At 37.5% G+C, this 15,957-nt stretch overlaps 1 protein-coding gene across 1 annotated transcript in view; it reads left to right on the top strand.

The window, feature by feature from the left end:
• CALCR (calcitonin receptor) overlaps nucleotides 1–15,957 on the top strand; it is a 154,815-nt gene that overhangs the window by 94,217 nt on the left and 44,641 nt on the right. Inside the window, exons 4-7 of the mRNA XM_047695792.1 lie at nucleotides 4,292–4,448; nucleotides 6,854–6,964; nucleotides 11,424–11,536; nucleotides 13,817–13,908. Coding sequence (XP_047551748.1) covers nucleotides 4,292–4,448; nucleotides 6,854–6,964; nucleotides 11,424–11,536; nucleotides 13,817–13,908 — 473 coding nt within the window. The remainder of the gene's footprint in view (nucleotides 1–4,291; nucleotides 4,449–6,853; nucleotides 6,965–11,423; nucleotides 11,537–13,816; nucleotides 13,909–15,957) is intronic.

Raw genomic sequence — 15,957 nt, 5'->3', positions numbered from 1 at the left:
AGTATTAAGGATGGTGACATCAGAATCCTGTTGGTTCTATCAGTTTGTGGATTCTAGTATCATGTTCCTTTTAGAGTAGTTCTGTCTCTGACAATCATTAGGAATCCTTCCCTATGCTAGCACCATTGCATGGGTTCCCACATTCATTAGGTTTAAACCACTGAAGAGATGGACCGTTTCTTAAAGTTTTACACAGAACAGTCCTGTAATTATTTTTGTCTCTGTGCTTCTAGAAACCACCTGTAACCCAAAAGTAGGCTGGTTGTCTTACATCAAAGTAGGAATTCCTTGACTCCATGACCATTCAAACCAGATTGCTTTCCACTAAACTCCACGACGAGTGTGCACAAAACCTAGAATGTAAGCCCCATGAGGGCAGGGACCTTGCTAGTCTTCTTCACTGCTGAATCTCCAGCACCTAGAACAGTACCCGGCATGTGGGAAGCAGAGTATTTATTACCCGAAAGAACCAGCGGTGTTTCGGCTGAGGACTACAGGTATTGGTGGCAGCTTGGCAGTCGTATTTGTGGCGCCATTTGCTTGTACCTTTAGAAGTGACATCACATATACGGCGGCTAAACTGCTACACGGGACAACAATTAAGAGGTTGTTTTTTGTTTTGCTTTGGAAAAATCATGTAAGATGTATGCAAAGCTTTGGGCACCAATCTTTATCCACAAAAGCAATGTGCCCTTAATATCTCATCTCTATCCTCACGTGAGCACAAAATATTTATTTATACCCCAAATATATAACATAAATGTAATACTTATGATAGGTAAAATTTTTTTTAAGTCTTTCACATTGCTTGGTGGTCTTATCTACTCACTATGCTTCTATTTTGCCTCTATATTGCTGAAAACTCTACCACCTCACTAGCCATTTTTATTGGTACAAAATTGTCAGCAAAAAGTGTGTATGTCCAATGAACTTTATGAAATTTGCATATGTATTATTGTCAAGCAGTAGTAATTCCATTTTTGGAATTTTATATATATATTAAAAGAATTATCTGTCTATGTCCACCTACATAGACAGAATTCCTCAACGTGTATGTTATTTTCAGAAAAAAATCACTGAAACATTCAGTTACCACTGGAAAAATTCCATCATCAAGCTCACACACGAACCAGACAAGGAGCAGACTCAGACCACTATGGCTTATCTACAACAGGAGTTCTAATTTCTCATTCCTTCAGTGTTGAAACAATCTCTATGGAACCAGGCTCCAAACCAAGTTCACTGGAGTTTGTTTCAATATTGCAAGAATGGTAAGATTGATGCTACTATCGTCCACATGAACAACACCTGCTCTTTCAGATGGTCATATCTATACTGTTACTAGTGTTAAAACTGCATTAGAACAAATAATGCTGTAATTGAAACTACAAGTACAGGGTTTTCCTCTTGATATCTTTGTACATAATGCCCACCCATGGTTTCCAGGAACATTTCTTAACTGGTTGCCCAGTCCATTTAAAGATAGAATTCAGAATGTTACTTCTGGAAAGAATGCCAAACTTAAACAAAATAGTCCCTAATATCTAAAATATAAATATTTATATATGACATCACATTCCATCTTCTAATATGATTTGAATATGTGAGAAAGATGGCCCATAAAGAAGTAATATATGAAATGATAATTCTCATGTCAATGAAAGATTCTAAGAATAGAGGCACAAAAAATGTAAAATAGATGCCCAAGGTTAACGTGTAATTAATATCTCTTATTGTGAGGAACACAATGATCTATTAAAGACCATGGTTATGGTGATCTCTAGTGAGATTATTAAAACATGCACAGACACATGTGTTCATACAAATGTAGGTTCATACAATCCAAAATGAAGTCTTAACATGAAATCTCTTCAAAATATGTCTTTGTTACCCCCAAAACACATTCCAATTCCTGAAGGAATTTCTGAGCATTCAGTGATTGATGATTCTTTACCGTCACAATTTCTGGTGTCTGAAAATATTTTATGATGTTGGTCTTTCTTGCTAGTCTGTAAGCTCCACGAGGGCAGGATCTATGCTTGTTTTATCCAGCACTGTACCCTCAGTTTCTAGCATAATGCTTGACTTCCTAGCAAATAATGACTATTTGCCAATTGGTTGGTCTTAAAATAAGAAAGAAAGGGTCATATGACTGCACAATGATGTTCAACTACATTGGTAAAGGATCTGTACATTTTTAAATAATTTCTGTCAGTATATTAATTTCTCTTTTCATTGTCATACACTCAAGAGGCATTAAAATTAGAAATAATCCTAATAGTTAAAGAGTAGTATCAGCCATACTCACAGTAAGTGTCCATCTAGAGTTAGAAGTATCAAGTATTCAGAACCTCTTCTGTTGGCAAGCAATTTCTGCTTAGATGGCTTGCTGGCACCTTCAAAACAAGTACAAAAGAGAACTTACCTTCTTCCCGCTCTAAGGTTTTCTTTGCCCAACTTCTCCCTTCTCAGGGCCCTCCCATTTTTTCCATTATATAGGTTAAAATATCAGAGCTATCAGACTATTACTGTTCTCCTTTCCTTGTATTTCCTTATATTCAAATATATCTTTTTATTATTTGAGAAAATGCTGAGGGCTGTGCTTCCCTGCTCCCTCCTCCTGTGATCCAGTCCATGCCTTGGGCTTCCTGGCTCCCTCCCCAGCTCTGATCTGTGGACATCTGATGACCACCACATGAATTTTACTAACACTTTCCTTTGGCAACCTTCACTGATCGAAAACTGGCATGAGATCTTTATTTTATTGTCATGTTGTAGTAACATTAGCTAAAATGTATTGAACCTTTCATTGCACCATGCACTTTGTATTTATTTTCTTAGGGCTCTGTATTACCGGATTTTCCTTGACTCCATTTATTACTAACCCCCAAAGATGCTCCCCTCCAGGAAGAATGGTTTCCTTGCAGTGTCTCACGCATGTCATTTCCTACCTCTGGGACTTAGACGCGTTCCTTTCCCTCCATCCAGAAAGCTTTCCCTCTCCTCGGCCTGGGCAGGCACTCAAAGTCCAATTCAAATTCTCCCTTTTTATCTGTAGTCATCCCTGACTGTTTTTGCTCTCTGCCCTCTGTCTGTTCTGAATTGTTGTTGTATCATGCACTGTATAGTTTAGCATTTAGTGCCACGCTATCTTATAAGACAGGACGCCCGTCTTCACAATGACACACACTGGAAAACAGTGTGGTTCTCCTATGAGTTGCCTGACCTATACAGCTCAACTTAATAAAAACGAGTTTGTTTTAGAGACTGTGAGGATAAAAAAAAAAAAGTACCTAACGCTATTTCTGCCATCCGTACATTTGGGGAAACTTTAATCTTAGAATAATTTAGACAGAATAAGGCCAAATAAACAGTGTATTTAACAGGTGTGATAGAAAGAGAGCAAGGAGTATTCCTAACTTTTGAAGAAGAAAAGTCAGTGCAGGCTGAAGCTTTCAGTCTTCTCTGAAAAAAGTCTCTATGCGGAACATGGATATAGAAAATCACAGATTCAGACACCACCAAAACATCATGGCCACAAAAGAGATTGAACTCTATAGAAACACAGCTTGGGATGATGTGTTAGATGGTAATCGTGACCCTTGTCCACCTGAACCAAAAAGGCAGAAGCACTAGGAGAAATATTTAAGATTTACATTGGTTTTCAGTAGTGAGAATAAATACCCTGTGTAAGTCATCTGCTGATGAAACCAAATCAAAGATATTGAGGCCAAGCATCAAACGCAGAATATCTCAGAAGAACAGATTTTGTTCGTTCTGTGGAATAACTGGGGTGAATTTTTGGCAGTGTACATATTCTAAGCACAAATTTTTAAAAAGCTAAAATAATCTAATATAAAAGCTTATTTATTGCAGTAATATATCTATTTTTAATAGTATGACTCATGATTATTAGAAGTTCCAAAGAAGGCAAAATTGATTTAATGTTAGTATTTTTTGGAAATCAGGTTATTTGTTTTGTTTACTTCTAAACTTTACAGTGATAATAAAATTAAAACAATCTTATACGATAAAGACTGCATGAGTTTGGGTGGGTGCTATACATTTTTATCAGTGAATGGAACAAATACAAATATGAAATTTGTAGGTGGAATTTGTAGATGAAATATAAATATACTTTTTAGTTATGAAGAAAAATATCCTATGTGGAGACTATTCATAATTGTTACTCATGAAGGAAAATGTTTTCAAACTTTTTGATTGTTTCATTTATTTTTGTATACACCCATTCCCACTCTGTATAAGTAACCGATGTTTTTTTTAAATACAGCACCCAACCCCAATTCTTCCTGCCAATTCGAATAACACCTACCCTCCTGATATGAAGTCCGAGCCATTTCTGTACGTCCTAGGACGAAAGAAAATGTCGGATGCGCAGTACAAATGCTATGACCGCATGCAGCAGTTACCCCCATACCAAGGAGAAGGTAAGAAGATGGATGTCCGCAAATTTGTTTTCAAGCATCATTAAAGGCTCATTTTCTTCCATGGATAAATATGTTTTGACTAATTTTAATATGCCAGCATTTTTAATAGTGGTTTTCAAATTATGGTATGTTTGTGTATTTCATGTTGGAGACAGGTCTACTTTGTTTGCCCAGGCTCACCCAACTGGTTTTGGGCTAACAGCAGCACCGATGACAAAATTACTACAATAACTCAGCATTCACACCTGGCAAGGAGGAACAATACAGGGCTAAGTGATGGAGAGGAACTGGAAAATGACAGGAAGGGAAGTGGAAAATATTGGGCAGAGAATTAGCCTCAGGTCAATCCTGTCAAAACCCTGTCTTGCTTGGGTTAATGAGGCAGTATCTTCCCTTAACTGTCAATGGGTTGGCAATTCTGGCTATTCCTTTCTCTTTTCTACCCCCAGTTCTCAGAGGACTTAGTAAAATCCTAGGCAGGCATTGTTTATCTATCACCTTCTCTAGAATGCTCTGGGGGACTGTTCAAATATTTTCAGAACCAAGCTCATTCTATTAACTATAGAAGGCTATGCGATTGCCAAACATTACTACATCCAGTTCTCTCCCCTGTCCCCTAAAGCATTTGAAAAGTCCCAACAAGACCATGTGTACCTTGTATATTCTAAGATAACACCACTTGGTAGGGAGAATATTTCTTAAGTATATTCTATTTCTATGTGTGGTTTGTCTTCAAATAATTAAAGTTTTTATTTCTAGTTCCTATTTTTAGCATTTTCCTTTAAACAAAACTCAAGACAATTAAAAGACAGATACATGTTATTCTTCCGTCTGCATAGTTTTAATGTTTTTTAAGAACCTGAAAAGTTATTAGATGTGGCTCTGCCCAAAGACAAACCATTCCTCTGAAACAAATGAAATGATAGAAACATGAAATTTATTTTCAGAGATCAAGCGAGAGCAGGCTCCTTCACTTCAGTCCTAATCATTTTGGGAGGTTGAACTTTCATACTATGATCATTATATTGAGATTTCTTTTTTCTTTTCTTTTTAATCTTTTTGCTCTTTTCTTTTCTATTCTTTTCTTTCTCCTCCCTCCCTCCCTCCCACCTTCCTTCCCTCCGTCCCCATCTGTCTCCTCTTTCTTTCTTGTCCCTCCTCCTTCCTTCCATCCACTTCCTTCCTTCCTTCCTTCTTTCCTTCCTTCCTTCCTTCTTTCCTTCCTTTCTTTCTCTCTCTCTCTCTTTCTTTCTAAGAACTGACTTCAAAGGCTGAGTCTTATTCTTTTGAATAGCTTTATAGAGGCAAATCTTCACGTGTTAGGTACACGTGTAGGTAGATTAAATTTTGAAAGGAGTGAGAAACTACTTGGAGCCAAAGCTGATAAATACATAAACTGAGCATTACTTTAGTCACTAATAAAGTGTGATTCTAAAATAATAAGACTAGTTTTATACGTAACCTGTTAACTGTCTACAATTGCAACTCCAATAGGAATTTTGAACAATTGAATTTTAAACCCTTGGATTAAGAATAGACTTATCCAAGGGATGTCTGGGAGGCTCAGTCTGTTAAGCATCTGACTCCTGATTTCGGCACAGGTCATGATCTCAGGGTTGTGGGATTAAACCCTGAGTCAGACTCTGTACTCAGCGGGGAGTCTGAGGATTTTCTCTTGCCGTCTCCCTCTGCTCCTCCCCTGCTCTTGTGTGTACTCTCTTGCTTTCTCTCTCAAGAAAATAAATAGATCTTTAAAAAAATTATGAATAGAGCCATCCAAGGCAACCAATTTTAAATTAATGTTTAGGAAGATCTGTATGTTCTAAAGCCATAGAATTTTTTCAAATTAAGCCTCTTATCCAGGGGTGATATTGCATATACTTTCGCAAGATTTCTTTGCAGCATTTCTGAAGATATTTTCTTTTTTTTTAAAGATTTTATTCATTTATTTGACAGACAGAGACCACAAGCAGGCAGAGAGGCAGGCAGAGAGAGGAATGGAAGCAGGCTCCCCGCTGAGCAGAGATTCTGATGCAGGGTTGATCCCAGGACCCTGAGATCATGACCTGAGCCGAAGGCAGAGGCTTTAGCCCACTGAGCCACCCAGGCGCCCCTCTGAAGATATTTTAAAGGAAAGATTTTGGAGGAAAGATTCCATACAGATGACATACATGTCTTTTGAAGAGCAAATGGAGAAAACCTATAAAAATGTAAATTTGATTAAGAGTTGGTAAAGTTAATATCTTTATTTTGTTGCTGCTGCTGTTCTTTCTAATATTCCATATGCACATAGAGAGCTCCAGAATAACTATTAAATGGCTAGATCCTATCGAACACTGTTAAGTCCTGTTGATGATTCTGCAACTTTTTCCAACGTCAATATTAATTTCTTTCTTAATCATCAGGTCCGTATTGCAACCGTACATGGGATGGATGGCTGTGTTGGGATGATACACCGGCTGGAGTATTGTCCCATCAGTACTGCCCAGATTACTTTCCAGACTTTGATCCAACAGGTAAAATATTTCATATTTTGCTATAAAGCCTTTAGAATTTTCATGGTTCTGAAAAGAAAATCAGATGTAAAGGATACCTATCTAATCATACTCTAAATGTTTCAGCACTTTCGGAAGCCTTTCTTCATGTGAAATATCACCCAGTTGTACAAGTATTTCAAGCTCTCCTTATTTTTTAGGTCATGTTACTGGTCCAATGTGTACATGGGTCTCCAATTCTAAATGAAAGTTAGATTTTTATATATTTCAAATATTTAATTTTAAATTTTAATAAAATTTTAAATTAATTTTTTAACCTTGAAGTTTTATTTAAAGGTGGTTGTTATTCAGTTTTCAGCTGTTGCACATTTGGTGACTTATGCAAATACTTGATCTAGACTTTCTGTATATGAGACTGGTAGAGCACACACAATGGAAATTTTATGTAACACTGGAAGTTATATAAAACTGTCATGTGTAAAGGAAAAGAAATAATCAGAAGATAGTAACTCTAGACACTTGCTAGATTTCTGTTCCAACAGTAGATTATTAATGTTAATTATTAATGTTCGGTAAATAAAACTAATGATAAAATGAATGGATCATACTAACATCCCCCTCCAGGCCCTGCACAACGTGAATGGTCAACAAATGTGTGTTAAATAAATAAGTGACACCAAATTCATTTTAGTTATAAAAGTAACATAGGAATACTTCTCACTGAGTATCATTTTTTACTTTTCAAAACAATTTCATGTATATTATCTAAATGTATATACTCACACAATATTTGACACAAAATTGCAAGTGAACCAAGTCTCCTGAGCTCTTACCTAACCCTCTCTTTATAAATCAGTACAACAGCTTTGGAAAAGCATTTGAGAAACAGTATTTCTAATTCCCCATGCACACTCACTCATGCAGATTAAAAGTACTTTGAATACTTTAAAAAAAAAAAAAAGTTAATTTCCTAGGGAAGATATGTTTTTTCTTCAGGCCTTCATCCAGCCACACTGGTATAATTGGAAATTGAATCAGGATACATAGAGAGGATGAGAGTCTAGGGGTACTCACCAAGTGGAGTAAGGAAGAAGCTAGGGGGGCTGATGCAACATATCTCAGAAACGTCAGCTATCCAGATAGATTCGAGGTCTGGAATCCATGATGCTCAGTGGTTAGTGGTCAGGAGCAACGCAAAGAATGTGGAAAGAGATATCTGAATTTGTCTTACAGCCTCAGGCCAGAGAATAGACACGTGAAGGACCGGGAATGGATTTGGATAGGGGCTGGTGGTGAGTGATTCTCGACTTGGCTAAGAACCTTGAAAACTTATCAAAATCCTGATGCCTGGTACCACCCCAGACATTCTGAATTAATTAGTTTGGAGTATAACCTGGACATGAGGATCTCTTAAAGTTCTGCTTATGATGAAACATGCAGTCAAGATGAAAGTGTGTTAAGAAAAGAAAATAAAGAAAAAGAAATAAAGAAAGAAGTGGATGCCTGGAAAGTTCAGCCAGTACACTGAGTAGCTGTACCAGCGGCATCAGATGAGACTGATACAGACAATGGAGGAAGGCGAGTCCCAGAGGGATAAAAAGCAGTAGCCAGCCAGCTTCAGGGACTAGCGGTGTTGGGGCCAGAAAAACTTTGTTCTGAGAAACTAGATAGAAAATCTGTCCCATTGAAGGATTAACCGAGATTAAGAGACTGAAAAGGGAGTATATATCTTAGTTATAAAAGAGACCCCCATGATGAATGGAAGCTACAGGCACAGCACTAAGCCCCAGTTAACAGGCGAGGTTTGTGGCGAGTCAAGCGAGCCTGAGGCTGCAGAGTGTATTTAAGCTGCCCCACACACGATGAACTGGCTGGTGGGGGCCCCAGGGGAGCAGGTCATTCCACCTCAAGCTCCAGACCTCTTCTCACAAGATGTAATATAGAACACAGTGAGCCCTCCACACTTCACAGTGCTCATTTTCCTCCTTCCTTCAGTATCCTTTTGGAAGTGGTTCCATGGAAGAGGAACATTCAGTTAGTGGAAGGGAAGGTCCTGACAAGAAGGATCTTCACTGAATTATCTGGTCTGAACTAGAAATAGCATTTTGAAGAGAGGAATCAGTGTTTGTTTCACGTGTAAGAGACTAGGAAAAAACAACCCTGACTTTCAGATTTTTCCACAAGTTGCTTGGTCAGAGTTTCTACCACTTTTCATGGTCAACCAGTCCATCCATCTGTGTACCTTTGCTCACTGGGTATGAATGACAAGAGGTTACAAAAGTGAGAATTTCAGTTAAGATAGAAAACAATCATCAAATGGTAAAATCTAGGCAAGAAAGTTTCCGGAATCCAGATTAGAGCAGAGAAATTAATCTATCCCTGTGTCAGTGTTTAAGAAATGCTTTGGCACTTCCAACAAGGATGAGATCTGAAATTCTACCCCAGTAAGACAGAGATAATGAAAATGAGATTACAGGGGACTACTTTAAAGACCAATTCAAGCCAGCCACATCTGAAAATTTTCATTGTGCAAAGAGGAAAGGCTGAGTGCCCTGCCCTCCTCAGCACTACTTTCCTGTAAACTCCAACTCAGTGCTGTTTGATGATCATCTTTCTGGCTTTTACTGACTCTTCCCAATAAATGATGCTTCATTCATCTGGACTTGACAACTACATTAGAGATAACTTGATTGGCATAAAGAGCTTTTCTGTAATAGAGGCTACAGGGCCATTACAGAGCAGCAATGGGCTCTTGCCAAAGTGGCTATATTATTGACTAAAAGGCAAGTTTTTGGTCAGCAAAACAGGGACTTCCAGGCATAGATCCATCTTATCAGCCTGGTTTTTAGAAAGAACCCTCTCAAGTGGGGGAAAAATCCACTTCAAAAGAAAAAAAAAATCTTAAAAATATGTATATCCAACACTTAAATTCGTTAGGATTTTACCATTGACCCAAGGCTATATTTTAATAATAAACAAAACAGTTTAATGAAATGACAGAGATTTCATTTTAAGATGAAGTGTTTGGTAAAAGACAGGTCGTGATAGAGTGAATAACAGCACTGAAATTCAAAAGAGGCTGGTAGCCTGTAGGAATATGCTAGAATGTAAAAAGCACATTTAACAAGGATATGCTTAAGGCGCTGCCCTTAATGTCAAACACTCAATCAACGTTAATGGCAAAGAGGCAAGAAGGTCAATATACAGTTTAGGACCATGATTCTCAACCTTGATATCTTTCGGAATTGGTGAGCTTTTTTAAATGCTGATGCCTGGTTACCTCTTCAGATAAGCAAATTTGAATCTCTGGGGATTGGGTCTGAGAATCTATAAAAAGCTCCCTGTTGTGGATCTGGAGTGAAATGAGCATGCTGTCCTCTTCATGGGGCAGTCCAAACAGAGTATTTCAGAGGGAAATACCAATATCGAGCACATGCCGAGTGGCTCCTGGCAGTGAAGGGACACCAAGCTGTGTATTGTGAGTAAATGGGGATGTTTGGTTTGGAAAAGGAAGTTAGAGTAGACATATCCTTTCTTCAAATACTTAAAGATTTGCCAGATGGAAAAGGACAAGTTCTTATAGCTGCAATGGGTAGAACCAGGAAATGCCTAGACCCAGACTTTGGTGACATCAGAACAAAATAATATCTCCTACAGTCTTGTGCATGATTGGAACAGATTTTTCAGGAGGAACATCCCACCCTCCTCCATAGAATTTGCCTTTTGTAGCTAAATAGCTTTGTCAGAATTTATTTCCTTTTGATAAAATAGTAAGCTACTTTCTGACAATACAATAAAGATAAAATGCTTCATTACAAGCCACTTTTTTAAAATTGCAAATAAGCTTGGAATGGTCATCTTTGACAAATAGCATTAGCAAAACCATGGACCAGTTGTCAATATCAGTTTTTCTACGCTGATTAGTCCTAACCCTTTCTGAAATATTGTTGGGGTCCAATGGTGATTCTTTAAATAGTTTTTGTCTGATCTTTTGTCTCAGCAAATTCACAATTTAAAATTCTTCTATGTAACTTTCTAACAAATTTACATTAAGCATGTAAATGAAGAAAAGTATGATCTTGCCAGTCTCACATAGTTCCTATCTAAAATCAGAAATGTAGGATTTGTTAAAAAATATGAGGTACAGTATAGGTAGCACTTCTGAATGCGATGGGCCTGAGATTAGATCCCAGCTGACCCACTCTCTGGTGACTTCAGACTCTATAACCTCTCTCACTCTGTTTCCTGTTTGTAAAGCGGAGATAGCAACCTCTGCTTTACTTGGCTTTGCTGAAGATAAAACGAGACAACACGTACTAAAACATCTTGTAAAATGCATGATTCATGGTAGTCTCCTTTGACCTATGTTCACATTCAAGTTCTATAAAGTGATTAATGCTGTGGAATGGCTTGTAAGCCTTATTTTTCCTTCTTGGTGTTTTGAGATCGCAATGTAATTACTGTTATGTTTCATTAACAGAAAAGGTTACAAAATACTGTGATGAGAATGGGGAGTGGTATAAGCATCCTGAGAACAATCGAACCTGGTCCAACTATACTATGTGTAACGCTTTCACTCCTGAGAAACTGAAGGTGGGTTTCATTTCCAGTTTGGGTATTGGGTGAGAATGTCATTATTTTTACATAGAAATGTATGCATAACTAAAATACCTGCTACCAAGAAGCCAACCAGTTCTCTAGAAGAAAATTATATCCTGGCCTGTGAGTTCTAGGGACTCTCTGAAGTAGCATTAGAGAAAATGACATTTTACTTCTTGGTTGGAACTTAGTGTCGAAGAGTTCCAAGAGAATCAGGCCGTTTATAACGAGGGAAATATTGTCTGTGGAAGAGATGATGGGATTCCTCACGATGCCAGATGTTAGAGAGCATTTCCAGGGACTCTCTAAGATCTAAGATCTTAGGTCTTCTACCGGAAGAGTGCGAAAATCACAAATTTTTTCCCCAAGTCACCAAGTGACAGTTGCCCCCAATTCCCTGCCCGAGGATGCCCATTATAGTTTTCCTACCAGGCTTTTTGAAGGAACCCTTAGAATGAGACTTCTCAGCTACCTGTTGATACAGATGTGGCAGTTTTGTCTATTCTGATTTGTTAGTATTTATGTCTTATCCCCTGTTAAATATTCACAATATCGTCTCAGCTCAGAAACATTTAAGCCAATGGGAAAACCCCAGATACGTACTCTCCAAATGCATGAGAAATCTGAAAAAAAAAAAAAAAAAAAAAAAAAAAAACTCACCAAGCCCACAGTCAGCCTCCTCTCCCCAAAGTGCAGGGGGAAAGAGTCGGTCAGTATTTAACCACACAGGCTACGCCCTGAGCAGCCTCCTGGTGCTACCACGGAAACCTACTGTTATATAAAGTTTTCTTAAAAATAAAATATACAGAGATAAAAATAAAATAGTGACAGAGGTTAGGGCCACGGCTATATATCCAAATTAAAAACAGTATTTTAAATGGCAAGGGGATTCTATATCATGAACTGTTTAAAAGAATGAACTCTTAGTGCCACTCCTAGTTTTATCTAGTTGGTAAAGTTAGAAAAGTAGCCAGAAAATAAACTGGTGGGAGAAAAGACAGGAGCTGAGTATTTCTTTTCTTGCAGAGATTCCTAAATACTTTCAAGAAGGGGAGTGTACGCTATTTTGAAGTCTTTATCAGCTCTGGCTATAAACCAACTATTCCAACTTTGTCATCATTTCTGCAAGGATAAAAATGGTGCCGTTAGGAGGGTAGTTATCAATGAAAGTGTCAAATAATATGTAAATGCCCCATCAAGTGGTACAATAGCCACCATTCAGGAGAAGTTGATTAGTTCATTTTGAAATTCTAAAGCCTAGAAAGGCAATATTTGTTTCTGTCCAGCAAAAATGCATATCAACAAACAAAAGACTCTGCGTGCTTTGAGAGCTTTTTAGCAGAATCAGTGCTTCCATATCAGGCTCTTCACAAGGAAATTCACAAGAATCAAATGTTAAAGCACAATGATTTATACCTAAATGCCACATTTCTCCCAGGAATTAAGAAAACTGCATAGAAATGATCCAACTTATCTACACTGCATTTGTATCATATGTTCTATTGAGCATGGTGTCACTTTTTGCTTTATGCTTTATGTGGTTTGAGTTTATATTATTAGGTTAATAGAAATTAAAAATTGTTCTGTCTTCCTGACTTAACATCTGGACCTATATGATATACCAGTTTTCTTGTGGTTAGTGTTTGCACAGATCATCTTTTCCTGTCCTTTTATGTTCAGTATTTCTGTATCCCAGTAGTTAACGATGTTTCTTATACGCAGCAGATAATTGTTTTAAAAATCATTTAGTTTTGACCAAACTATTTTAGAGATGAGGCCTACCGAGATCCAGAGGGGCGAAGTGACTGACTTATGAGAGTCACACAAAGACTTAATGATTAGTACTCTGAGTAAAGAACAGTGCTGATGAATCCAGTCTGATGTTCTTCCCACCACATCATGCATATTCTAATATAACTGATAATCTTGTAATATTTTAACGTGTTAACCCCAAATATTATGATTCAATATAATTTAATTCTCCGAAACATTTGTTATAATTTTAGTGGATTTTTTAAAGGATTTTTTTTTTTAGATTTTTTATTTATTTATTTGACAGACAGAGATTACAAGTAATCAGAGAGGCAGGCAGAGAGAGAGAGAGGGAAGCAGGCTCCCTGCTGAGCATGACCTGAGCCGAAGGCAGAGGCTTTAACCCACTGAGCCACCCAGGCGCCCCTTTAAAGGATATTAAAGATAGAAACTGTTTTCCCTCCTCTATTATCATTTATTTGCCTGTTCATTTTTATAACTGTTTTGTTGTTGTTGTTCCAGAATGCATACGTCCTGTACTACTTGGCTATTGTAGGCCATTCTTTGTCGATTTTCACCTTGGTGATTTCACTGGGGATTTTCGTGTTTTTCAAGTAAGTACCCATATAGCATCTGCTTTTTATTTTCTTCTTTAAGGTACTGAAATAAATGGTAAACTGTACAAGTTAGGGTAAGGGTGGTCTTCTGCAAACCACATGAGAAATGCAACACTGTGAATCATGGAGTAGTAAGGAAAGTGGAATTACTTAAAACGTGCTTTTTAACCCTATCTCTGAGGAAAATAAGATGGATTCATATAATTTTCAAAAGTAATATGGCTTCTTCCCAAAATGAAATAGTCCTGTGAGCCCATAGGTACATTGGGTTAACATGTGAAAGGCTCCACTTACCATGGCTAAGATTGAAGAAGTACTCAGGAGAGGCTCCTCTTCCTTCTTTCACCCTCTTCCTAAAATATGGAGGCCATGGCCAGAGGCTCAAATGTACCGTGTCTAATTGTAGAGCTTGTCACAGGTGGATTTGTCCGGAAAAGAAGTGTAGCTAGTGAGAGCAGAATGGTGTTTAGCCATAGAAGGAAGGTAAGGCTCCCTTCTGGTTCTGACTCACTCAGCTGGGACCAAGCAGATTCTGGAAGAAGAGTTAAGTGTCAATATTTTGCCCTTGCAAGCCAAGCATCATCAACCAGTTATCTTCTAACACTCTGAGGAGTAAAATCCCAGGGAGGTTTCTATTTCAAGGCCATGTCCAGGCACTTGATTGCAGAATCTATGGCAAAATGATTAAGTTGATATAAGTATTGATTTTGTAATAAAGGAGAATTGGAAGCATTGACTCTGTTCTTTCAGGAATGACTTCATCATGCGTGTGAGATGGTAATGTATGTTCAATTCAGTCCTAGACATGTCCTATATTTAGTGTGATTTCTGTAAATCAAAGGCAGGAGGCACTATATTACTCTTTCATGAGAACTCTGAATAATTTCTAAACTACTGGGCTGTCTCCTTCAACTAATATGTTCTTTAGTTGTGTGGTATTATACAAAGGGTCAAGAAAAGCTCCTTCATAGGCTCAGACTAAAATAATCCTCCATACTTTAAAGAGGTGATAATATAACTAGATATATAATGTAAGTAAATATACAGTGATTCATACATAGTATAACAGAATCTTAATTTGATTTTTGTCAAAATATTATCATGCTACTACTAAAGAAAATTAAGCTGGGGGTGGGGGGAACACCTGTAAGCACATCCTGAACACAACTACTATTATTATTTTTCCCTTGACCCTTTTTAATCTTTGCCTTCATCTTATACCACTGTCACATTAGGTCTATATCTTACATAGTCAAAGTTCTTACTCTGACCAAGCAATGTAACTGAGTAGCAATTTTTTGTTAACTGAATAATAATAATTAAGTAACAGTAAGTAAATAATAATTTAAATAAACAGAGAATGAGCTCCTTCCATATGTGGTTTAACTGGAGAAAGATATAAACAAAGCAGCAAGACAGAAGGGATTAATTATTAGAATTAGACTAGAAGAGTATTTTCACTTATAATGATCAAAATATATCAGAGTAGGGTGCCTGGGTGGCTCAGTGGGTTAAAGCCTCTGCCTTCGGCTCAGGTCATGATCACAGGATCCTGGAATCGAGCCCCGCATCGGGCTCTCTGCTCAGCAGGGAGCCTGCTTCCTCCTTTCTCTCTCTCTGCCTGCCTCTCTGCCTACTTGTGATTTCTATCTGTCAAGTAAAACAAATAAAATCTTTAAAATATACACACACACACACACACACACACACACACATATATATATATATATATATCAGAGTAAACACATAGCATGATTAATCTCAGAATTTCTATTCATTTTTCAACTGCACTTGACCATGGTGAATAAATGTATCATTTGGCTCCCATATAACTTTGATTAAAAAGTCTGTCACTAAAATCCTATCCTTTAAAATTTTTAATATAACCATAAAAAAATTGAAAGGAAAAAAATTGAAAGAAACAGCCCCCAAATCGGTAATGGTGCAACTAATACATGTATTCAGGAGTTTAAAGATAATCAAGTGTCAATGGGATATTTCTTAGTTCCTTATTTCTACAGTCACTTAAATAAGTGATGAGACGTG

Source organism: Lutra lutra, chromosome 11, assembly GCF_902655055.1.
Source record: "Lutra lutra chromosome 11, mLutLut1.2, whole genome shotgun sequence".
NCBI lineage: Eukaryota > Metazoa > Chordata > Mammalia > Carnivora > Mustelidae > Lutra > Lutra lutra.
This window is presented reverse-complemented; position numbering and strand designations above follow the sequence as displayed.